Genomic DNA, 25,034 nt, shown 5'->3' with positions numbered 1-25,034 from the left:
CCTCTAATAATTTTTTTCCTCCAGTATTTTCCATTATTTTACATCGGAAGAGCCTCAGAAATGATGTCAGACAATTATCAAAATGTTAAATGAAAAAAAAAAGAACGGATCGACACAGAGAGGTCATGCCCAGTCCGAACCGTGACACATGATTCTGTGAAGGATCTAGGACTCAAATATTCATTTCTCCATTTTTCAGACGGCATAAAAATATGCACAATTTGCACAACAGTCAACATTAAATCAAATAAATAAATATATACATATATTTGTGACAGCGGCACGCGCCCGAAACATCAACTCTAATTATAATAAATAACACAAACATATAATTATTGTATATTTGTATCCTAATTGTCTGACGTCAGTTCTCATCCTCATCTGGAATCGTTCCGTTCTATCCCTTACTCCAGATGTTAAAATAAAACATCATCCTTAAAAATCAACTTACTCTGTTTTTATTAATTACAGACTTTGTACACAATTATTATCATACAAATATAACATTTAATTATTAAGATCTCCGATGTCTGTCACTGCGATCATAAGGGACTGGTTTATTATTTTTCGTAAGCAAGTCAGCTAATTTATTCAAAAATTTCGAACTAAGTATCACATCGTCTTCTTGCATCTGCGTCCACAATCCTAGACCTCGCTCCCAATCATTCTTCGCGATGCACATCTGCAACAACCCATCGTATATGATGCCGCGATTTAACCGGGTGGTATTTTTTGTGAACTCAAATAATTCTTCAAGCTCAGCGAGTTTGTTATATTTAACCAAGTGGTCAACAGCTATTTGGAGTGGCTTGTCGTGAATCTGCAGACCCGGAGATTCGAGAATCCTTTTCCCCTGAATTCTTTTGCCGGCATTCAAATACGCCACCGCTAGAATAAATTTCGTGTTGCTCTTGCCGTGCAGTTTTTCACTAAGAGCTGTAAGCTTTTGTAGATTGACTTGGTCATCAGCCTGGATGATCGCCACGAGCAGCTTGTTCCTGGATGGAGCACAATCGTATTCTTTGATGGAACGTTCAAAAATCTCCACAGCCGTTTTGATGTCATTATTATTCAGGCAAAAGGTGACTAAGGAACCCAGCAAGTGGATGGTCGGCTCCAGATACTTCTTCACCTTGAGTAATTCGATCATCTGGAAGGTGACCTGCAGGTCCTTGCACCTCAAAGTAGTTTCCAGAAGCGACTGGACGATCGTGATGAACCCGCGAGAAAATCTTATGCTGCCTTCTGCTTCCGGTTGTCTGCTGAGGAACACGACGGCGTCATTGAAGCGATCATTCTTGATGAGTAACTCCACGAAGCTCACGATTTTCCTCAGGTCTAGCGTGGACCCGGGTAATTTGTCGCTGAACGTGTCCATGTACTTCTCAGCAGCCTCGAGGTTTCCTTGCTCGCAGAAGATGCCAATAGCCTGAGCTAGAACTGGTGCCGATATGTACCCAATAGCTTCCAGTTGGTTCAAAGTTTTGGCAACACCTTCAGCATCTCGTCTCACGACGTTCCGGTTGAATGCTTCCCTCAACTCGGCAACCTGGATGGTGGATACCGGTTCCTTCTGCTCGGTGTATTTCCTAGCCAAGTAGGGATTGTACTGAGACAGAGGCACCTCGACGAGAGTACCCGAGGTTAATTTGAGAAGCAATTCGTCAACATCGATGTTCACACTGTCACCTAGATATTTTTTAACTTCATCCCCGGTCTTGGTGGATATGCTGGTCCCCGATACCTGTAACTCTTGAAGAAGACTTATCATTACATTAGGTCGGTAATCCGGTACTACTTTCATCACTTCACGCAGAACAGTGTCCGCTACCGTTGAAGAATTATCAGACTTCGCTGGGTCAGAGTCATTGGACAGGAATCTCATTATGACTGAAAACGATTTCACGTCATCTTTGACGTTCAAAGTCTCCACCAGGTGTCTGATAAATAAATCCTTCGGGTACTTTGTCGGGAAGGTGGTCATCATGATGGCAGCATTCCTTAATTTTCTTTCGATTAGAAGCCGATCGGCGATGGCCGTCAGAATATTGTCGCGGGGAATCCCCAAAGGGGTCAGTCTGTCAATGATATCCTCGATGTTACCGAACATGTAGGGAATCGTGTAATCCCTGAGTGTGCTCAATGAAGGAATTATTTTAAAATCATTGATCATGCACGTCAACACGTCGAACATGCCGTCAATATTATTCGCCTTGGCTTCGGTAACGAGCAATGGCCAGAAGAAGTGGTCGCGAATCTCCCCACCGGCTTTGGCCCAGGCTTTCATTATCTCTATTACGGTAGTTGAGTCGGTACCTGTGGTCAAATAGTCGTAGACAGTAGAGGAGAAAGCGTGGGAGTAAAGTTTTTCTTTTTCCATGAACTCGCAAGCGCGAATGACGTCTTCTACTTTGACTCCAGTCTTGACAAGAGCACCTGTTATATATCGACAGCGTGTTTTATGTCTTACAGGATTCTTTGTTGATGATTTAAGCAGCTTTAGTGCCAGTTCCAGTTGGTTCAAGTTGATCAGCTTGATCAGCAGCCGGCAGATGTCCATGTCCGAGTCAATTTCATCAGGCAACCGGGCTGCTAATTCTTCAGCTTGACTAGAATGACCATTAGCTGCCAGTGCGTAGATTATCTCCATGTAATGAGTCTCAAGAAGAGTAATTCCAGCTTTTTCTATCTTACCAAAAGTCGCTTTGATAGAGTCCATGTCACCTCGTTTGGCATAAGCGCACATCAAAGCCGTGTAAGTGTCAGCAGATGGACTGATCCCAGCGTTCTCCATTGCTCTCAATGTATTTAACGCGTTCGTCATGTCGTCGGCTTGACTGTGTCCGATGATCAGTGAATTGAAAATTTCTTCATACAGCGGCAGACCTTTTTGCTTCATTTGCTTCAGAATTTTAGTCGCTCCCGCGACGTCACCCTGCTTGCAGTCGGCAGCTATCAGTCGCTGAAGAGTCACGCGGTTTGGTTCCACATATCTGTCGGCCATCATCGACAGGAACTTAGCTGATGAAATTTCATGGTCTTTCTCCAAATAGACATTGAGCAGAGCGTTGTAGTGAGACACGTCTATCCTGATATTCAAACTCTCCAGGGTATCCCAGACATCTTGTACCAACTGAATGCTCTCCTTGGAATCAGCGTCGATCAAAGGCTTGCCGCAGCTCCTAATTAACATCAGCGCATCAACGTTAGAAACCGTCCCCGAGGTCTGGATGTCCAGCAGCAACTGCTGAATATCATTTATGTCAACTCGTTCCCCATTTCTCAACTGATTTTCAATCTTTTCGAACAGCTTCTCGTTGTAGATGTTAGAAATCGTAGGTTTCGCTGCCATCGACATGTAGCTCCTGCGAAACCAAGTGAAATATAAAAACTTCTGTCAATCATCAGCGATTAAGTCATTACTCACCTCGATAAGTTTCGAAAACAATTTCGCCGATCATTGTCAGGAACTTCTAGCCGCGGCTGGTAAACTCTCCAGCTGACTCTGTTCAATTTCCTCAGCTGTCTCACGAATCTCATCAACGTCCTCATTCTCCAATTTAATTATCTAATTACATGCAATTATATTTTATTAAATTTCAGTAACTCTCTAGTTACCTGACACGTGTGTTACTTAAATATATATTAATATGACATATAACTGACATTACATTTAAAAAAAATATTATTGCCGCCACTTTAAATTCTACTCAAATTATTTAAAATTTAAATATTTTATTGACATTTTCGTAATCTAACCTCTTAAAATAAAATTTGAAAAATTGTCAATAAAATTTCCAACAATTTGTTATTACAAAATTTTTAAATAAAATCCACTTCAAAAGATGGCGCCAAAAGTCTAATCTTACAGTGAAATTTAAAAAAATCACTCCAATTATTTATGATCCTGAAGTTACCAGACAATTAAAAATTTTTGAATTTTTTTTTTAACAAATCGATTGTAAAAAAATAAAAAATAAAAATATGCCTATGTAGAAAATTTAAAAAACTATAAGTGTAATTTTTTCAAATATTTTTTTTTTCATAATTTATTATTTAAAAAAAAAACTAAAAATTATTGGACGTCGGCTAACTTCAGTACCATAATTATTTAATTTTCTACTTTCCAAATAATTACCCTCCATTTTTTAAATTGCGTGATTACTAATTTTAAAAAAATATAATTACCGCCACTTTAAATTATTTAAAATTCAAATATTTTATTGACATTTTCATAATCTAACCTCATAAAATAAAATTTGAAAAATTGTCAATAAAATTTTCAACAATTTGTTATAAAATTTTTAAATAAAATCCATTTCAAAAGATGGCGCCAAAAGTCAAATCTCACAATTAAATTAAAAAAAAAATCACTCCAATAATTTAATTTCCTCGTAACCAAATAATTACCCTCCATTTTTCAATTGCGTAATTAGTATTACCAATTAAAAAATATTAATTAAATCAATTAAAATAACAATAACAACTTTAAATAATTAATGAGGTTCGTAACCAAAAATTCAAAATGGCGGGTGTTAAATTTTTCAACAATTCAGATCATGCGCACTTTTACACTGAGTAGTTGTAAAAAAAAACATATATATATATAATAAATGTAAAAAAATAAAAAATAAATAAGTAAGCGAAGAAAAAGTGAGTTAACGGATTTAAATATAATGAGAGTGGGACAATAAAGATATCCTAGTATCTAATGATAATAATAATAATAATAAAAATATAAAACGTATATGTGCTGTGTTTAAAAAGCAAGTGTATGAGCATATGTATCACAATATATAGTTATAACACAGTGACGATCGCAAAAAAGTTGTATGTACTGACCGTAGTATAGATTGACTTAAATAATTTTTAGCTTTTACGTATCAGTTTGTATTTCTCAAACACTAGGCGTTTAGTTTTTTTTTTTTAAGTAGCAATAAGTACCAGTAAATAAGTAATAATAGTAATAATAATTATTTTTTGTTTTTATACACCAGCTCAGTATTATTAAGACCAATAATCCAAGCGCGTATTTCGTCCGGATGCTGTGTGAGATTAAAATACTTGAATTAAACATCAGTATTTACAAGCTCAGTACCTGGGTTATTTGAAAGCCAGCGTGGATCCAACATGTTTTGGGCAAACATCTATGCACTGTCTCCGCAAATCGAGGCATTACTCAATAAAGAGGTTTGTACTTTCATATATTTATCATAATTATATATATTCCATGCACTTAGTCATTAATTAATCATAGAGTTGACTCTAGTACCTGGTAATCATTTTTATTTTTATTGTTAACTTATTGACGGTTCAGAAAATAAATTATGTGGCTGATGATTGTCAATTGCGAACAATAAATTCTGTGGATTTTTAAAAATGTTTTATTGTTTAAGGATGTAACGCTCCAAGAGTTGATGGATCAAGAGGAAATCGTGCCTGAGTGTAAAAGTCAGAACAAAAAATTAGTTGAATAGTAAGTTGGTTTTTTGAACAGTAATTGGCTTTGGTGAAGTCGGTGATGGAAAACTTGTGGATTTTAATTTTAGTTTAACCAGACCTGAAATAATCGAGGAGTTGGTGGCATTGACGACTAAAGAACCGCCTGAGGACATCGAGGAAAGGTGGAGGTACAAATACCCCAATGTTGCTTGCGAATTGCTCACGTGCAATGTCCCGACTCTTAATGAAAAGTTGGCAGGTAACGTCATTGGAGCAGCTTCAATTTCACTTCAGTGTTACTTTAATAATTATATTTATATTCAAATTGAATTGTTTTAGTTGTAATGATAAATACTTGTGGTTATTTTTAGGCTCGGAAACTCTGCTGGCTAAATTGTATTCTTTTATTGATACTGATGAACCTTTGAATCCACTTCTTGCCTCCTTTTTCAGTAAAATTATTGGAGTTTTGTTGATACGTAAAAGCGATCAGGTAATTTATTTAATTATAAATTTTAAGTTTTTTTAAAACTATTTTATTTATTTAAGTATCAAGTTTAATTTTTGGCATTTAAAAAAATATTTTTATAGTTTATGAGCTGACGACATTGTGCGTTTATATTTTTTTCATAAATAGATATACAATTTTTATATGTATAATTTTGTTTTGAATACAAAAAACTACACTGTAAAAAATTTTTGGTGTGAAAACGATCCTCTAGATTTTTTAATGCACAGAAAAAAAAGAATTTCTTGGTACAAGAAAAATTAATGACAGTAAAGTTAGCGGACATCTGTCAATTTTTAAAACTTTGAAAGAATAAAATAAAAATAAAAAAATTAATGTGTAGAAAATTCAAAAATCAGTACATGCATTTTTTTTAATTTTATTATTTTAATTTTTTTTTGTATGTAATTAAAAAATTGTATGTCTGCTACATTTACACTCATTAGAAATTACTTACTATCCGCCGACATTTACTCCCGGGTTAATGCATCGAAGGCCGCTACAGTTTTTTACTCCCGCTCGTACTAGTAGAGAGATAGTCCGAGGCAGAGTTGACGTACTCGGCACAAAGATATCGAGTTGTAAGTTACTGTGTCACTTTGACACAGAATAGAAATATTAATAACGGAGTAAAAAGTTTACTATGTCACTTGATAACAAGTATCTAAGTCCGGGGTTTCATCCCCCGGAGCCACTACTTGGTGGCTGTAATTTGAGTATTTTTGTTTATGGTGAAAATATAAAGGCACAAATTAAAAAAAATTAGTATATTTTATTAATATATATAAATATTTGTGTGTAAGTTAAGTTAATAGTTAATATATGAGTATTTTTTCCTTTTTCCCGAACCTCAAACTCCTTGTTGGTGAAAAAAATCCTTGGACTCCATTTCCGACTACCAGAATTGGTACTCCTATCAGTTCATGTGCTTGCAGGTATTAGAGTTTCTTAAAGGTCGTCAAAAATGCGTGGATCGTCTTCTCGAGCACTTGGAGACTTCGGCGATAATGGACTTAGTATTGAAACTGGTGACCAAAGTCGAGGGTGTCGATATGCGTCAGAATATTTTAAATGTGAGAAAACTTTTTTTTTGCCGTGACCAGGATAAAAAATCTTTGGACCACAAGCGTCAGCTTGTTAATTTATTTTGTTTTAGTTTTTTTTATTGTAGTAATTAATGTCTTTTATTTTGTATTATTAAAAGTGGTTGGATACTCAACAACTTGTACAACGATTGATTAAATTATTGTCATCTGAATCGAATTCAGAAAAACATACTAATGCGGCACAGTTACTTTGTGATATTATTAAATTAGCAAGGGAGTACAGGCTCACATGTACAGAACGTACTGACCCTGATCCTATTCTCACTACATTAGAGTCGTAAGTATTTTATTTTATTAAATTAAATATTAAATAATTTATTTATAATTATTAATAATGAATTTTTTTTTACAGAGAAGAAACAGTTTCGCTAATATTAGAAACTATTTTATCTGGTGAACATAAAGAAAGCAGCATCGTAGGAGGAATTCAAGTGCTATTAGTTTTACTTGGTCAAGAAACCAACAAGTAAGAATTATTACAAATAATAATAAATTAATTTAACCCTTGGTCACTTGAAATTCAAAAAAGCCCGGGAATTTCGAACTCCAACTTCCATATCCACTTGTTTGAACTTTAAACTCAAAATAACTCGATAACTATCAAGTTTTTTGAAAATTTACAAGATACCTTTTTTGTAGAGAATTTAAAGCGCCACAAAAAAGGTCTCGTATAATTTTTCTTAAAACTTGATATTTACTTAGATATTTTAAAAAAACTGATCACGTTTTTTTGACAACTTAAATTTTTAATAAATAAATAATAAAATTTTTTTTTCAGTATTTTAATTGATCCAAAAATGCAAGGTAATAATTCCGGCGAGGAAGTAACAGACAATGTGGACCGTATTAAAATCCAAAATGCAACTTTACCGTACCTGGAAAAATTACAACAGCTGTTATTAAATCCACCGCCTGTAAGAAAATATTCATTCATTTATTTATAGTAAACTACCCGATAGCCAGCCCCAGTTACTACCCAGCCCCTATGTATTTAATTAACAAAATTATCTTACGCCATAAAAAATAATTTCTTCAAGGGCTAGATCGGGGCTGGTTAATTTACCCCTCAAAAAATTAAATTAATTAACAGGAATTAAATTGTTGTATTTATGGTACAGAAGCCTGCAGTAAAAACAACAGTTGGATTACTAGAGATTCCATTAGGGAACACGCGCCTACATATTGCCAAATTATTGACAGCCCTTTTGTCATCAGAAAACATAAAAGTATTTCGCAAGCTCGCCGAACTCGGTACATTCCAGACTCTGTTGGATTTATTTTTCAAGTACTCTTGGAATAATTTTCTCCATACTCAAGTCGATCAATGTCTGGCTTTAGTTATTAGCGGAGAGTGGCAGGAGAAGAGTAATTCAGTATATACGCACGTAAGATTCCAAGAATTTATTTTATTTAATCATTCATTCATTCATTCATTCACTACAATTAGTAATTAATTTAATTATTTACGACAGATATTCGTCCAGTGTAAATTGATTGATCGTATACTAGACGCTTGGGTGATAAACGACGATAAGCAGTACGTTGTTTTATTTAATTGAGTCAATTTAATTGACACAAATGATGATAATTAATTAATTTAATTTAATTTAATGCAATTTAATTTAATTAGGAAAAAAGAAAATGGAATACGTCAAGGTTACATGGGTCATTTAATAAATATAGCAAATAATATTGTCAAAAAGGCTGAAAAAAGTGAAGATTTTGATAGGTTTTTAAAAGACAATATAGCGGCAGAATGTCTGCAAAAGTGGGAAGCTCTTGTAAATACTCAGTTAGCGGAAATAAATAAAACACATCAAATATTCCTGGTAATTATCAAATATTTTTTTTTATTAATAGTACATTACACACTGGGAGAGGAAAGTAGACCCGAGCCGGTAACTTTCCTCCCCGGGTGCATAAAATACTATTATTTAAAATTTAAAATTTAATCCCAGGGTGGAAAGACTCAGCCGTACATCACATCATCGGAAGACAGTACAGAAGATTTTAATTCTTACTCACAGGATAATTATATACAACAGGTAATTTATAAATAATTATTTGCGGGAATATTTTTAATTATAATTATTTTTATTTGATGTCAGGTTTACGAAAACTATCAGGAACAAAAAATGACATCTCGTTTTGCTACTAACTATGGTTTATATGACGATGAATTTAATGAGGGCAATGATGCTTTGCAGTAAGAATTTTTTTTGTAATTTGATATTTTATTAAGGGTGTAAATTTATCTGTTTAATTATTGTTGCTATTTAATAGGCCTAGTAATTCGGTAGACCAAATAACCACGATGCCTTTCACTTTAACTGAAGAAGATCTTATTAAACAAGAAGATGCATTTAACAAGGTAATTTTTTTTAACTGCAATGGGGTAATATGGACAAAAAAACACATTGATATTTTTTAGAGGGTCTATTTTCCGATTTTTAATTTCTCTATTAGGGGCCATCCATAAATTACGTCACACGAATTTTAGGACTTTTGAACCCCTCCCCCCGTCCTTGTCACAGGTTGTCACATTTTTATGACCCCCCTCCTGTTGTGACGTCACACATTTTTAAAATTTATCCATGAATTTAAAATAATCGAGAGAAAACAGTTATTTGAGTGTCTCACTTGCATTACAACGCCGCTCTAGAAGTTAAATGACGTTGCAAGAGAGATAATCTCATAGCGAGAATGCTAAATTATTAATAAATATAGAACAAGTTCGTAAATTTTTAAAGTTTTTTATTCACATCTGAACTTCGCGTTTTAGTATTTTTAATTTTAACATGTGACGTCACAAAACTATTGACACCCCCATGCCCCTCGTCACACTGTCACATTTTGGTGATACCCCCCCTCCCCATTAAAGTGTGACGTAATTTATGGATGACCCCTTATTACTGTTAATATATTTGTGATAATAATAATAAATTATACAATAGATTTGTCAACAAAAACAAAAAGCCGGCCTAGAAGAAGATGGTCTTGAATGGGGCGATGAAGGTGAATTAACTTTCCAAACCGTAATTGATAAACGTGATTGGCCGTTCAAACAGCAGCAACACGATTCAATATCTTCTGACGAGGACGAAGAAACAAAAGACATACAAATGGAAATTGATTCTGCTGATCGTTAGTATTTTAAATAAATAATAATTACTAATATTACTGATAATCAGGGTACGGAAGTTTGTGCTTAACAATAAGAATTTCTTAAAGAAATTTCTAGAAGATATATTCAAATGTCGAATGTCATTAAAGCTGTCGAAATTAAGGTTGTGAAAAAATATGTCAATAAGACAATCAGCAAGACAATTAGCAAGACCATCAGCAAGACAATTGTCTTGCTCGTTCTTTTACTGACGGTCTTGCTGCTTGTCTTACTGGTGGTCTTGCTAATTCTCTTGCTGGTGGTCTTGCTCATTGTCTTGCTGATGGTCTTGCTAATTATTTTGCTGATTGTCTTATTGACATATTTTTTTCACAACCTCAATTTCTTTTATGGCATTCGATATTTGAATATATATTTTAAGTTAATTCACGTGAATTTGCTCGCGATCGTAATTTTGATATACAGAAATTTGGGCGAATTCTTTTCTTTTATTTTTACTGTTAAGCACAAACTTCTGTACCCTACTGATAATAATAATTAACAAAATGAATTGCAATAAAATATTTCAGCTTGGGATACACCAGAACCTTTATCAAGCAACACAATATTACCGGAAGTAAACCCTTGGGATTCATCAACATCGCCTACAGATGAATCATCAGGCTGGGCTAATTTTGACAATTTTGATAGTTCACTCCATATTGCCAGTATGAATGTACTACAAAGTGCATTCGTCCCTAGTGCCGTAGCTGCCGAAGCTGATAACAAACAGCAAGTACCTGAAACAACGACAAGTACAACAGATAAAGATACTACTTCTACTTCAACTTCAGCCGTACCAACTTCTCCGTCTTCTTCTCCATCTCCTTCTTCTGATATCAAGCCTGTGGAGTCATCAGCCGCTGATGATAAAATTACCGCAGCAAATATCAACGAAGAAAAAAATACAACTATCAGTAGTACAGTTAAAGAAATTAGTAACCCCGAGAGTAATGTGTCTTCAATAAATGTAAATGATAACGCTAATGTAGAGCCAATTGAGAATATTACTCCCAGTAATAGGTAATTTTTTTTATTTTTTGTACACCAGCATCGGAACTCAAAGTTTCAGTCCAATGCCGCGGACACTTCGGCGGGAAAAAAAATTATTATGTCCCTTGAGAAATTTCTGCTCATCATTTTTTATTTCAGTCCCGATACTTGTCAATTTTTCTAAATTATTAATTACAATTTACGCTTATGCTGATAATTTATCACTATTGGTCTTGAATTAATTTTTTGTCTGACTGCTGAGACTGAAACTTCAAGTTCCGATGCAAAATCATAAAAAATATTGTGTGCGGCACAGAAAAAATCAGTGGATGAGTCAGCCAACGACTCTGGTCTGAAATCCTCTTGATTAATTCCTTGCCGCACAAAATACCACAGTGTAAAAAATTGATAGTGAATTCGGAGTAATTGCGGATTTTATTTAAATTCAAATTCACTTCGTGACTCGGAGTTTTAGAAAAAATCACTCCGGGGTAAATAGGAAGTTTATTTTCTACCGGAGTGATTTAAATTTTATTTAAATCCGCATTCATAAACTCCGGTTTTAACCCACGTTCACTCCGCAAATTTTTTACGTCTATTAACTAATTAATAAATAAATAATTATTTTTCTAGAAAACCTGATGAGCCTGAAGATAAATCACGTGCACTTACAACTTTATAAACGAACCACCGATTGTTAAATTGTAAATTAATAAGGATGAGATTTTTGTTGTTTAGTTAATTGGTGATTATGATAATGTATGAGTGAATGCATCGAAAAGTAAGAAAAAATAATAATAAAATTTTAATTCAAGAGTTATGATTATATTTCTGTATTATACATAAATCATATCATTAAAAAAAACCATTTTGTCCATAAATGACAGAGTTATTTAAATTTCTACTTAAAAAAACGTATAAAACATGGCTTCGAGTTATGTATTGCAGGGTATTGTTATCGATTATTAATTATTATTATTATTATTATCAATTTATTAATATTAATATTATTGCATTGTATTAATTGATGAATATAATTAGACGGATGCGAGTTAAAACAGAATGTGATGCTCAACTGTTTTATATAGTGAAATTGTTCGATGTCTATATTAGTAGTTAATTAATTAATTAATTAAATAAACAAACAGAATGAAACAGAAAAAAAATATTATTTAATAAACTTGTAGAATTAAAACTAAAGTAACAAGACAAATAATTGTAATGTGAATTAATCCTTGTATTTTTATCATAAAAATAATTACCATGACGCTAAATGATGTTACAATGAATAAATCATTCATCTGAACTTTTAAATATTTTTTTAAAAATTTATCACATGATCCAGAAATGATCCTAAAGTTAGCAGACATTTAAAAATTTTTGAATTTTTGTTTTTCAACAAATCAATTGCAAAAAAATAAAATAAAAATATGCACATGTAGAAAATTTAAAAAACTACAGGTGCAATTTTTTCAAATATTTTTTTTTTATGGTTTATCGTCTAAAAAAAGATCCAAAAATTATTAGACGTCTGCTAACTTCAGTATCATGATCCAGAATAAGTGTGAATGTAGCAGACATCAGACAAATTTAAAATTACAAATAAAAAGAGTAAATAATTTTTAAAAAATGCACTTGATAATTTCAAAATTTTTTAAATGCGCATTTTTTAAAAATTTTATTTGAATATTTATTTACTCTACTTATTAATAATTTGAAATTTGTCTGACGTCTGCTGCATTCACACTCATGATCCAGAAATTAGCAGACAATTAAAAATTTTAAAATTTTTTTTCAACTAATTAATTATAAAAAAAATAAAATTCTAAAAAAATGCGCATATAGAAAATTTAATAAACTATAGGTGCAATTTTTTTAAATATTTTTTTTTTTTTATTAGTTATCATTATAAAAAAAAACCTAAAGTTATAAGACGTCGGCTAACTTCAGTATCGTAATTTTACACGAGTGTGAATGTAGCAGGCATCAGACAAATTTAAATAAATAGAATAATAATTTTAAAAAAAACATTTAGAAAAAATGCACTGGTTACTTTTTAAATTTTTTAAATGCGCATTTTTTTAAAATCAATTTTTTAAATTATTTACTCTATTCATTAATAATTTTAAATTTGTCTGGTGTCTGCTACATTGCACTCATTAATTTTACAGGAAATTTTAAATAAATAAAATCCCTAATTAATTTAATTAATTACTAATAAAAAAAATCATTACTGGTAAGTAGATATTCATTAACATATTTTTATATATCTCTTTAATATTTAATGAAATAATAAAATTTATTTAAAAACTTCGTGTTTTCCGGTTCATAAAATTTTATTTTAATTACTTTATAAATTACGCATTTGATATTTTGTTTAAGTAGTGAGTCTATAGAACTTAGTCAAGTACATCAGTGATAAAATAATTTTGAATAATGTCAAAAGCTTTGATTTTTATTATTTTCATCTTTGGGTTTTTAGTCGCATGCGCGATTAGTCATGACGCGAAGTGCGAATGTTTTGTTTGCAAAAAAAAATATGAATCAGTAAGTATGAAATTCCTTATCAATTAATTTAAATTTTAGTCATTTATATACATATACATATATGTACATACATTTTCATATATATTTATTTTATTCTAGTGTTTGAAACGCGACGAATGCTGTGACGGCAGATGTTTCCATGGCCCGATCTGGAGTCGCGGTCTTTGTTTATGAAATAAATTTTTTTTTACCCATAAATATATCAAGAATATCTCATATATATACTATATTAAATGTATGAACTTATCTATTCATCAGTTATCACAAATAAAATTTTTAAACCCAACTGAATTATTTTATACTTTTTTGAATTTCCTCCTGCGCGCGCAGATTAAATTATTTTCTGTCCCGCGTGTACCGGTTGCACTTAATATATTTTTACATAAATAATTAGCTTTGTTTATCAAATGTAATTATAAATAAGTGTTTATAATAATTATTTTTTGTTATTAAGTCATTAAAATAAATTATTTCAGTGGTTGCGCATAAAAAATTACGACGAAGTCTTACAAGTGAAATTAAATTAAATTATTTAAATTAAAGAAGCAAAAGTAAAACAAAAACAGAAGGTAATTTTTTATGCTTTTAAAATAAATAATGAGTTTTTTGCTGTTTTAAATAATTGTTGTAAATAAAAGACGATTAGATAAGAAATAATCGGGCAGGTTATGTCCGTAGCAGAAAAAGAAACTCATGTATTTTTTTTTTAGTTGGATGAGTGATGGACAAAAACTTTCTGGGACTCACGAGGACGTCAAGTTTTACGGACCTGACATCAGAAAATCGTAAGGTGGTTTTTGGACACCTGACAACTGCTGGCGGTCTTGTCAAACAGTACAGTTGCGAGCAGATTTTTGATAAAAATTCAAACATCAGGTATCAGGTTTATGAAAATTACATTTAATATTTAATGTTTTTAAATCGAGTGTTAATTGACTCAATTAATCGCTCATTAGATCATCAGCAATAAATAAAATTTTTTGTAGGCAAGTCAAAGTCTCAACGGTGATAACATCTGACGGCAAACCTCAGAGCCAGAAAATCTGGACATCGAATTTCCCACGTGTTAATTCCGCTTCTAATTTATGGGTAAATAACTCGGGATTGACTAAGTCATCATCAGTTAATAAACTACCGATGCCAATTAAAAATGAACCTTGCGACCTGCGGACACTTAATTTAAGCGGATTAAAAATTTCTGATGATTCGCCTGAGCATAAACGTCAAGAAAAATTAATTAAGATAAAAAAACATCGACGCAGTCATTCCAGTCATGATGATCGAAGGAATAGCTCATCACCACCGAAAGTTAAACAGGAACCAGTACCAGTACCAGTACCAAGATCTGAACCTGGACCAAGACCAGGACTAGGACCAGGACTAGATGATGAAAATAAAATAAATTTAAAACTGGAAGCTTTGAAGACTCAGTCAGAAAATCTAGATCAACAAAAAAAAATTCGACCTCTCATAGCTCAAGAGTTCGTGAACTCAAGTCCAAAGTTAACTAATCGATGGTCAAAGTCTTTATTCTTCATACTCGTGGTCTTGAGTGCTGTAATAATTTCAAGCCTCGTAACAGAGTTCTACGAGCAACCTTTTAATTTTGCTAATGCAAGTTTAGAACTTACTCGAAAGATCTACGGTCAAGATGAGGCCATCGTACAATTGTCGGAATATTTTCAGCGCAGCTCTGGAGACTTCGATGTCGTCACTCTGGTCGGTGGTACCGGAGTCGGCAAAACTTACACGGGTAATATTATCAAGGATCATTTTCCGCATAGACACAATATTTATGAATACATTCCGCCGCTGAGTAACGCCATCCAGGCGTACAGTATTTTATCAGCACTCCACAGTAATTTAGTTGTCTTGGAAAACTTACGCACTCAAGATTTGAAAGATTTAGTGAACTTTGTTGAATATTTTCATAACCAGAAAGACCGCCCGCGGGTTATCATTCTCGCGATGATTAATCCGCAGACTGTTGATGAGAATCTCCACAAATCCATTGACCTGGACCAGAGCATCAGAAGCATCGAAGCGGCATTTTCGGATGTTAATATTCCGATAAAAACTATTGCGTTCCGAGACCTGGAGCCGCGAGTTCTCGAAGCCTGCATCCAAGAAGAAGCGCGTAATTTAAATATCCAGCTGACGGACCAGCAAATTGAAGAAGTCAAAAAAAGTATCATGGGATTTCAGAGCGGCTGCAAAGGCGCTTATGCCAAAGTCCGACTTTTTGTCAAAGCGTAAAAAAGGCAATTGCTCAATTTAAATAAATTGTCATCTGTATTAAAAAATTACTATTTTTCCTGACAATTTACTTGTGATATTTAAATTGCTGTGAATGCAATTAATTGCTGACTGAGTAATTAATAAAGTTTAATAATTAATATTAAATCTAAATTTGGATTTAAATTTTATTACAAACTCGGCAAGAAGTTTTTTTTATTGCGCGTGCGTGATGTGAAATGTACGAGGACTATGTCTTTGGGTATTTATGCTACTTCAACACTAATTACTAGATATTGAAGTAGATAATTGCTAATTATAGCTGTTTGTTTTCAATTGCACCAACTTCTTTATCGTATTTCTAACTTTCTTAGTATTCAATTTTCTTATTGCGCTACCAAAGCTACTTAATTATGAAAAATTATAATTAAATAGATTTTGTAAGTTTTCTTTTTTCTACCGCCCGTCTTGCGGCAATGAATAATTTTTTTTAATAACGAATTCAATTACCAAATAATTTCAAAGTATGCATTCAATGTTTTAAATTTAATTTTTTTTTAAATTACTTTTAAAATTTCCCTCCTCTACTTCCATCTTACGGCAAAAAATCAATTTTCATGGCATCCAATTAATTTAATTACCAAACCATTCAAAATTTGAATTCAAATTTTTTTTAATTTCCCGCTTTTACTCTCTTTTTTACAGCAATAAAAAAAATTTAAATATCACCCCCGCGCGACCATCTTACGGCAACAAAAAATTTTCATAAAATAAAATAAAGTCAATTCATTAATTTTAAATTAAATTTTTTTATTTCCCACCCCCGCTTCCATCTTACGGCAAAAAATAAATTTTCATGGCATCCAATTAATTTAATTACCAAATCATTCGAAATTTGAATTCAAATTTTTTTTAATTTCCCGCTTTTACTCTCTTTTTTTACAGCAATAAAAAAATTCAAATATCACCCCTGCGCGCCCATCTTACGGCAACAAAAAATTTTCAGAAAATAAAATAAAGTTAATTCATTAATTTTAAATTAAATTTTTTTATTTCCCACCCCCGCTTCCATCTTACGGCAAAAATAAATTTTCATGGCATCCAATTAATTTAATTACCAAACCATTCAAAATTTGAATTCAAATTTTTTTTAATTTCCTGCTTTTACTCTTTTTTTTACAGCAATAAAAAAATTAAAATATCACCCCCGCGCGACCATCTTACGGCAAAAATAAATTTTCATGGCATTTAATTACCAAATAATTCAAAATTAAAATTTAATTTTTTTAAAAATACTATTTTTTAAATGTCCCGCCTTTACTTTCCCTTTTACGGCAACGAATAAATTCAAATTACACCCCCGCGCGCCTATCTTACGGCAACAAAAAATTTTCATAAAATAAAATAAAGTCAATTCATTAATTTCAAATTAAAATTTTTTAAATTTCCCACCCCCGCTTCCATCTTACGGCGAAAATAAATTTTCATGGCATCCAATTAATTTAATTACCAAACCATTCGAAATTTGAATTCAAATTTTTTTTAATTTCCCGCTTTTACTCTTTTTTTTACAGCAATAAAAAAATCAAAATATCACCCCCGCGCGACCATCTTACGGCAAAAATAAATTTTCATGGCATTTAATTACCAAATAATTCAAAAATAAAATTTAATTTTTTAAAAAATACTATTTTTTAAATTTCCCGCTTTTACTCTCCCTTTTACGACAACGAATAAATTCAAATTACACCCCCGCGCGCCCATCTTATGGAAACAAAAAATAAAATTAATTCATCCAATCATCAAACAATAAATCAAAATTTTGACACAAACATTCGCGTAATTAAAAAAATTTATAATCCTCATACATAATTTATTACCGCAACGCTGAAGAAAGTGCGATATTTAACAATTAAACTGTTTTAATTTATCCACTTTAATGACTTTTTAGAGACTCGAGGCATTAAATAACAAAAGAATTTTTTAAAATTAAATAACAATGATAATTATTAAACAACTGCACAATGTGGAGTATGTACAAATAATAGTATCAAGTATTAAGTACTAAGTATTAAATGAACAAATGATAATGACTATTGTAACTTTTTTTCTTTCTTCAAGGTATAGAGTACTACCGACATTTCACTTTTTTATTATATTATATATATATAAACCCAACAACCGGGACTCCCTTGCTATGAAATATTATTTTTTTTATTATATTGCGTGTCTACAAGTTTGATACCGCACTCATATCATGAAATTGTAGGAAAGTATATTATTGCGTTACACATTATTACGTTCGTTCAGTTATGCAAAATAAAAAAAAATATATATAAAATAAATTGAACCAGAAGAAAGTTTACTGGCCGCTAAGTATCACGTTGAAGATCTCGGTAAAAAATTAAAATATAAATATGAGCAAAAGCAATAAACCATTACTAGAATGTATATATATTTATACCACTAACCGGTACCTGTAATTGTCTTAGATATTATTGGACGGACGTACATATATTTATAGAAAAAGTATAATCACAGACGGTAATTATTTGAATTTAAATATCATTTAGCTGACGAAATTACTTAATAATATTTACCTGTTACATGTCCGAAATTATGTAACGGGTACGGACACCGGATTGCGGTCTTTAAATTATAGAAATATCTTTTTTTAGTCACACTCAATTGCTTACAGATATTGTTTTTCTTTTTACTCTCTATTGTATGGACTTTTGTTTATATAAACATTTTTATTATTACAGATTAAATATTACGATCGATGGTTACTCAATGGGACATTTAATTGTTTGAGAAATGTCCAGTTGAGGTAATTCCGAAAACTTTTTTTTTTTAACTCATGTGATTCATTATGATGTAAATTATGAGATGATGGACATTTGATAAGTAGCGATATCATCTTGGTAACAAAACCGTGTCTTCTAGATATCATCGGACAGTTGGAAATTATATTTTTATTGTACCGGAAAAACTTTCACTAAATTTGTCTTTTAATATTTTTATAGTTCATTTTGATGGCGAGGTTGAAAAAAAAATTTAGCTGATAGTTTTTCAGTGAATTTAAAAAAAATTTTAATATTCAAATTAATTTTATGGCGGGAGTTTAAAATTTTTTGAATATTTCGTTGTTTCCAAAAATATTTCCCGTCAAAAAGTGAAATTTTTGTTAATTTTCAAATTGCGCGCGAAAAAATTTGAAATTTAAAGAAATGGTCAATTAATTTGAAATGGCGGTAATTTTAAATTTTAAAAATTAAGCCGCTAATAATTTTTAAAAAATTTTTGAATTGTCCGGAGTTCAAAAAATTTTTTTAAGTAGTCTGTTATTTTGAAAAATTATCCAGGCAGGAAAGTGTTTACTGTAGGGTTTTTTTTCTGCTCAAGTGATATAATTTATACAACAATAAATTTTAATTCGTCATAATCATTACGATGTTGATCAACAAGTTTTCCATGTAAAACAATCACGTGTTTTACGTCTGACACATAATAAATGATAAATGTTTTTTTTATAAGCAGATCGAAAGATGAATGGAAATTGCCACAAGCGAATAATAACAAAAAAATGATATCGCGCACGACGATTATAATTTTTAGGTGGAGGTAGAGGATTATATTAGTATCAGACCATGACGTTGAGACAAAACTGATAGCCTTAGGCTCAGGTGAACTCACCAGAGAGTAAGGAGAAAGAGAGGAGCCCGTGAAAATTATAAAAGAGTGATCAAGTCCCGGCGAAGGGGCAGTTGCTTACAAGTTTGCCGCAAAGCAACAGCGTTTGGGGTACGTGCGTTTTTATATTTATACTTTATTACCTCCAATTTATTTTCATTTTGTGAATTTATATTTTTACTCATGTGTTTTATTTTTACGTAAATATTTTGTGGCTGTGACAAATTATCTCACTTTTTAAATCTTTGAGAATTTGAAATTCAAAATTTTAAATAAAGTGTCATTATTTTAAATTATTTAAATATTAAATTTTTAAACAAAGACGTTTAATTAAATCATTATAATCTTGATTTTAAAATAGTAATTAATTATTATATTGCATGTGAGATAATTTAAAACGTAATAATAATTAATGAAAATGTAATTTCTTTCATAATACCCCAGTTATTATCTTAACATATTATATAATTCATTTCTTAATATAAACATCACTCATTACACTAGAGTAATGAAAATTTTAAAAAACACTTGATAAAAAAAAAAAAAAAAAAAAATTACACGCGTATCAAATTAAATTTAAAAAAAACTGCAGTACATTTGTTAGATAATTAAATTGCTCGGTGAGTTATACGAATTAACTTTCCACGCGGAAAACTTTTTTCTTCATTCTTCATATATTTTTTTTTGCATACCGACTCAGTAATCAGCAGTAAAAGTAATAAATATATAACAATATAAATCCTGAGTATTATAATTCAAATTCGCTAATGCGTGTCGGGGTCACTTGTCACGAGCACCACAATCACAATCATCCATCAATAAAATATTAAACATATTCTGCATCTATAAGGTGTCATCTCGATAAAACTTGAGCGTAATCTTGAATATAAATAAGTCGCAACAAATAAAAACGCGGGACTACTTAAATATTTAACGCATGCCACCAGTTGAACTTGATGTTCTCGGCATAAATTTATCAAGGATATTTTTTATTTTATTTTATTTTATTAAGATTCCATCAACTTTTCATCAAAAAGGTCGCGATATTTTTAGCATTCAAATTTTTTCTCAAGGAGATCGAGTTTTAGTTTTTTCAAACGCTTCTTTATTTTCATTCTTTCCCCGACTTTTTGCGGGCTTTTTAATTGGGGTAGAAAATTCTACCTGTCGCTTGTTAACGGGCGATAAATTAAACCAACCCGGATGTCGTAAATAAAATAAAAATATTAAGACGGGTCATGAGAAGTTTGTTTAGAAAAAATGAAGTAATTTTTTCTGTGAATAATTAAATAATTTTCGAGTTATTATTAATTTTGAAATAAAATTACCGCGTAAGAGATAAAGATATTGAAGGCCTGGTGACTCAAAGAAGAAAGATGGGTGAACAACCCATACTTGATATATAATTGTTATATAACTGGAGAAAGTTATTATGAAAGAGTTGATACGAGTTAACTTTAGTGAGCTGACTGCGTTCATTCCTTCATCTCCATCTCCACCTCCACCTCTACTGTCTCTACATAATATCGGCTTGATATTACGTTTACATTACAACCCATTAATGTATATTATATCACTGGATCCGTGGTTATTACGTTAGACCGCTTATTATTATTTATTTTTATTAATTTACTTTGTTGATCTCTTTCAAGGTTTGCCTTTCTTCACGGATGTAATAATCATATGTAATGTAATACACTTTGTAACACTTATTCCTCATTATATATACGTTAAATTGTATGAATATATATAGATTTTATTCATACTGAAGTTAACCGACGTCTGAATTTTTTGATTTTTTTAAAAGCGGTAGATTATAAAAAAAAATATTTGAAAAATTGCACCTATAGCTTTTTTAATTTTTTACAAGTGCATTTTTTTTTTATTTTTTTTTTTTGTAATTGATTTGTTGAAAAAAAATCAGAAAATTGTTTACTGTCTGCCAGTTATGATCCTGAATAGACGATCAACATTTTCGGATTTTTTTATTTAATAAATTAATTACAAAAAAAAAAAACTAAGAAAATGTACATTTAGAAAATTCAAAAAACTGTAGGTGCAATTTTTTCAAATATTTTTTTTTTTAACTTTATCGTTTCGAAAAATCATTCAAAACTTATTAGACGTCGGCTAACTTCGGAATCATGCCAAAAAAGGGACAAGAAGTTCAATTTCTGATCAAATTCAAATTTTAAAGTTTGACTTTAAGGTCCACCTCTTTGTGAAAAATAACAATAATAGTCTAGTACAATTCAATTCGATCTTTCGACATCTAAAAAAAAATTTCTACGCAGTAGTGCGAAATTTCCCAAATATTGAAGACATCTAAGGCTCAGAAGTATCAAAATTCCAGATACAATAATTGATTTATCATAAAATTCTAGATGACCAATAGGTAAAAGTAAAAAATCCTGCGTTTCATTCTCCTACGCAGCATTGGCTGTAGAAAAATTAACAAATTTTTGAAAAATTGACCCTGATTAATATAATCGCTTTATATAATAAACAAGGAAGAGAAAAATTTCTCTGTTTTTAACGTAATCCAGCCTAGTCTACGATAATATGGCGTAATATATATAAATATATATAATTAGACGGTGATAAGTAAATGTTATTTCGAGGTCACATTGACCCAGAAGTGAAAGTTGGCAGTTGGTCCGCCGCGATGTTGACCTACATTACTTTCTTTGTTTGTTTCCTGACATAACGTTACTCCAGCTGTTGATCATTACGTAGCATTATTACTAATTATTTATTTTTTATACTAGATATTACCAGCTCAATTTGGTTATTAATTAATTTATTAATTAACTAACAATGGGTTTCGGAGAAGGAATAAAATGGGTTACGGAACCTGACAACTATGTCTGCAAATTGTCAAAAGAAACCCAAGAAGTTGCTAAAGAAGAACTTAGAGAAGATGAATCGAGACGTAATACTGCGCTTGAGCAAATGCGTGATTATATTATGAGAAATGAACGGATTGAAAATTGTCGACTTGGTAAAATATTTTAGAAGTGCACGTGGATTTAATCCAGAGTCAATGAGGAGCAGATTTTTTTTTTTAATAAAACTCCAGTGGAGAAGATGCGGAAAAAATTGCTCCGTATGTGAAGTGAATTTGGATTTAAAAAAATTTATATTTACTCTGGATTGACTCCCGATTTTTTTACAGTGCAATCAATTATTAATTAATGACTAGATTAATTATCAATGCAATTAAATTTTTTTAGATGCCGCATTTCTTCTGAGATTTTTGCGGGTCAAAAAATTCAGCGTACCCATGTCCCAGGAAGCTATCGAAAGATATTTACTACTCAGACAAGTTTATCATCCAGCTTTTAATAACTTGGACATAAGTGAGCCCAATATGGACGAACTGTTGTCACTTGGGTACGTTTTTGAATTTTAAATTTTCGTATTTTCAAACTAAATACTAAAATAAAACATTTTTTTTAAAGATATATTTTTGCCGCGCCCGGTCGCGATGCCAATGGGCGACGACTTATTATTACCAGGCCCGGTAATTATTAAATTTGAATTTGAATTTGAATTTAAAATCTTTAGTAATTGAATTGAACCATTGAATTAAATTTAAATTTTGATCCCAGGTGTTTTTGATCCGTACAAATTTACTAACGTCGACATGTGTAAGATGCATGGAATCGCTTACGAAACGCTGATGGAAGATGAAGAAAATCAAGTCCGTGGGTTTGTTCACTTCGCCGATGGTGCAGGAGTTGGGTTTCCTCATATAACTTTATTCACACCACGTGAAGCTGTCCGCATTGTGAAGAACGGGGAGGTAAATGTCAAATGTTATATTTACTAATAAATAAATATAAGATTAATAGTGATATATGTTAATGACAATTATTTAATATTATGCAAATAAACTATTGATCTTTCACTTTTGTTTACGTTGACATGCTGAGATATGTATTTTATTGTTGGTAAACCCAAGGCCACATGTGACACACGTAACATTTTAATGTATGATAAAAAAAATTAAAAACCGGTTCTCTGACTTTTAGTCGGTGGCGGACCCAAAATATGTAATTTGATGGGTTGTATATTTTTGTTAGGAAACGGAATTCATTTATTGCTTATTAGATATTTGTAAAGTTGATAGAAAAGTGAAAGTTGATGTAGTAATAATTTTTATCATGATATTAGAAAGGAAGTGGGGGTAAAATGGGTTAGAATTTTTTTTTTAAGTTTAAAGGCAGTACGGGCGCAGTGGGGCAATTTGGGCCATATAAAATTTTTAAATTCATAATTGCAATTAAAAATTTCGTCTATTATTTTTATCGCGGGAAAATTTGAAATTTACTCAGAAGAATTAAATTTTTTAAAAAATTTTTGACTGGCGATCAAATTTCGGTAAAATTGCTAATTAATTTTTTTCAATTTTCCAGTGGCCATTTTGCCCCACATTTAATTTTTCTTATTTCCGGTTCATTTTGCCCCTTTATATGTAATGATAATAAAGTTAGCAGACATTTAAAAATTTTTTGATTTTTTTTAACAAAAAAATAAATATTAAAAAAAATATTTTGAAAAATTGCACGTACAGTTTATGAAATTTTCGACATGTGAATTTTGTTAGAAATATTTTTTTTTCATTATTTATCTGTTAAAAAAAAATAGTTTTAATTTCAAATGTCTGCTAACTTTATTATCATTTATATGTAATATATTTTTTTTGTTGTAATAGCGCACGATTCCAATGAGGCACAAAGTTGTGATTGCGATAAATGTACCGAAAAAATTACAATACGTTTTGGATTTCGGCATGTCATTGGTGTCTGATAAAATTAGAAAGCGTGTTACTTTATATGAAAATTTGGAGGAGGCTATTGCGAAGGGAATGGACACTAGTATGTTGCCGAAAGAGTACGGAGGTAAAATGCCCATGAAGGAGATGATTGGTGAGTATGATACGACTAGTAATCAATGAAAGCTTCTAAACTTACTAGTCATTGAATGTCATTATAATTTATAAGTGATGAAATTTTTTGGGCGGAGCTAATTATTTATTTTCGATTGATAGATTTGTGGCGAAAGGAAGTTTTGGACACACGACCAAATCTTATGAAAAATGACAAAATGAAAGTACGCATTAATATGTACTCGGAAAAGGCCCGCGAAGGCGCGATTTCGGCACTGAAACAAGGATTTGGCTGCGGAGATCAAAGTTCCGGAGACTCAACGATACACGGACTCAGCGGATCATTCAGAAAATTGGAAGTCGATTGATTTTCATCTTAAATTAATTACTTTTAAGTTATTACTCATTAGTTATAAATATTTTTTAATTTTTTGAAGATTTTTAGAAAAATTTTTC

General features: G+C 31.4%; 4 protein-coding genes across 10 annotated transcripts; 3 read left to right on the top strand and 1 right to left on the bottom strand.

Moving 5' to 3' along the window:
* Positions 1–424: 424 nt before the first annotated feature.
* On the bottom strand, positions 425–4,978 carry LOC130672735 (leucine-rich PPR motif-containing protein, mitochondrial-like). 6 transcript variants are annotated; one of them, XM_057477444.1, is made up of 3 exons: positions 4,843–4,978; positions 3,428–3,568; positions 425–3,365 (listed from the first exon to the last, which is right to left on the bottom strand). In XM_057477444.1, exons 2-3 carry the CDS (start codon positions 3,550–3,552, stop codon positions 515–517), a joined length of 2,976 nt encoding a protein of 991 aa, XP_057333427.1. In that variant the 5' UTR covers positions 3,553–3,568; positions 4,843–4,978; the 3' UTR covers positions 425–514. The 6 variants fall into 6 exon arrangements, with proteins under 6 accessions (XP_057333427.1, XP_057333428.1, XP_057333429.1 ...); XM_057477445.1 differs by lacking the exon at positions 4,843–4,978 and adding an exon at positions 4,411–4,546; XM_057477446.1 differs by lacking the exon at positions 4,843–4,978 and adding an exon at positions 4,139–4,223.
* Positions 4,979–5,049: 71 nt separating this feature from the next.
* LOC130672736 (serine/threonine-protein phosphatase 6 regulatory subunit 3) lies at positions 5,050–12,526 on the top strand. Of its 2 annotated transcripts, none has more exons than XM_057477449.1 (17): positions 5,050–5,190; positions 5,397–5,476; positions 5,550–5,701; positions 5,814–5,935; positions 6,886–7,023; positions 7,155–7,333; positions 7,409–7,522; positions 7,835–7,970; positions 8,175–8,441; positions 8,529–8,593; positions 8,687–8,885; positions 9,015–9,101; positions 9,165–9,262; positions 9,340–9,427; positions 10,011–10,200; positions 10,750–11,242; positions 11,846–12,526. In XM_057477449.1, exons 1-17 carry the CDS (start codon positions 5,131–5,133, stop codon positions 11,892–11,894), a joined length of 2,517 nt encoding a protein of 838 aa, XP_057333432.1. In that variant the 5' UTR covers positions 5,050–5,130; the 3' UTR covers positions 11,895–12,526. The 2 variants fall into 2 exon arrangements, with proteins under 2 accessions (XP_057333432.1, XP_057333431.1); XM_057477448.1 differs by having other exon boundaries at positions 6,853–7,023.
* Positions 12,527–14,065: 1,539 nt separating this feature from the next.
* On the top strand, positions 14,066–17,009 carry LOC130673660 (uncharacterized). Its single transcript, XM_057478772.1, has 3 exons — positions 14,066–14,328; positions 14,470–14,635; positions 14,746–17,009. Exons 2-3 carry the CDS (start codon positions 14,481–14,483, stop codon positions 16,013–16,015), a joined length of 1,425 nt encoding a protein of 474 aa, XP_057334755.1. The 5' UTR covers positions 14,066–14,328; positions 14,470–14,480; the 3' UTR covers positions 16,016–17,009.
* A 2,629-nt stretch (positions 17,010–19,638) lies between these two features.
* LOC130673662 (alpha-tocopherol transfer protein-like) lies at positions 19,639–25,030 on the top strand. Its single transcript, XM_057478776.1, has 7 exons — positions 19,639–19,798; positions 22,456–22,688; positions 22,921–23,080; positions 23,149–23,210; positions 23,299–23,492; positions 24,405–24,618; positions 24,741–25,030. Exons 2-7 carry the CDS (start codon positions 22,505–22,507, stop codon positions 24,944–24,946), a joined length of 1,020 nt encoding a protein of 339 aa, XP_057334759.1. The 5' UTR covers positions 19,639–19,798; positions 22,456–22,504; the 3' UTR covers positions 24,947–25,030.
* The last annotated feature ends 4 nt before the right edge of the window (positions 25,031–25,034 follow it).

Source organism: Microplitis mediator, chromosome 8 (assembly GCF_029852145.1).
Source record: "Microplitis mediator isolate UGA2020A chromosome 8, iyMicMedi2.1, whole genome shotgun sequence".
Classification (NCBI taxonomy): Eukaryota; Metazoa; Arthropoda; class Insecta; order Hymenoptera; family Braconidae; genus Microplitis; species Microplitis mediator.
The sequence above is the reverse complement of the archived record's forward strand: the minus strand, read 5'-3'. Positions and strand labels throughout refer to the sequence as shown.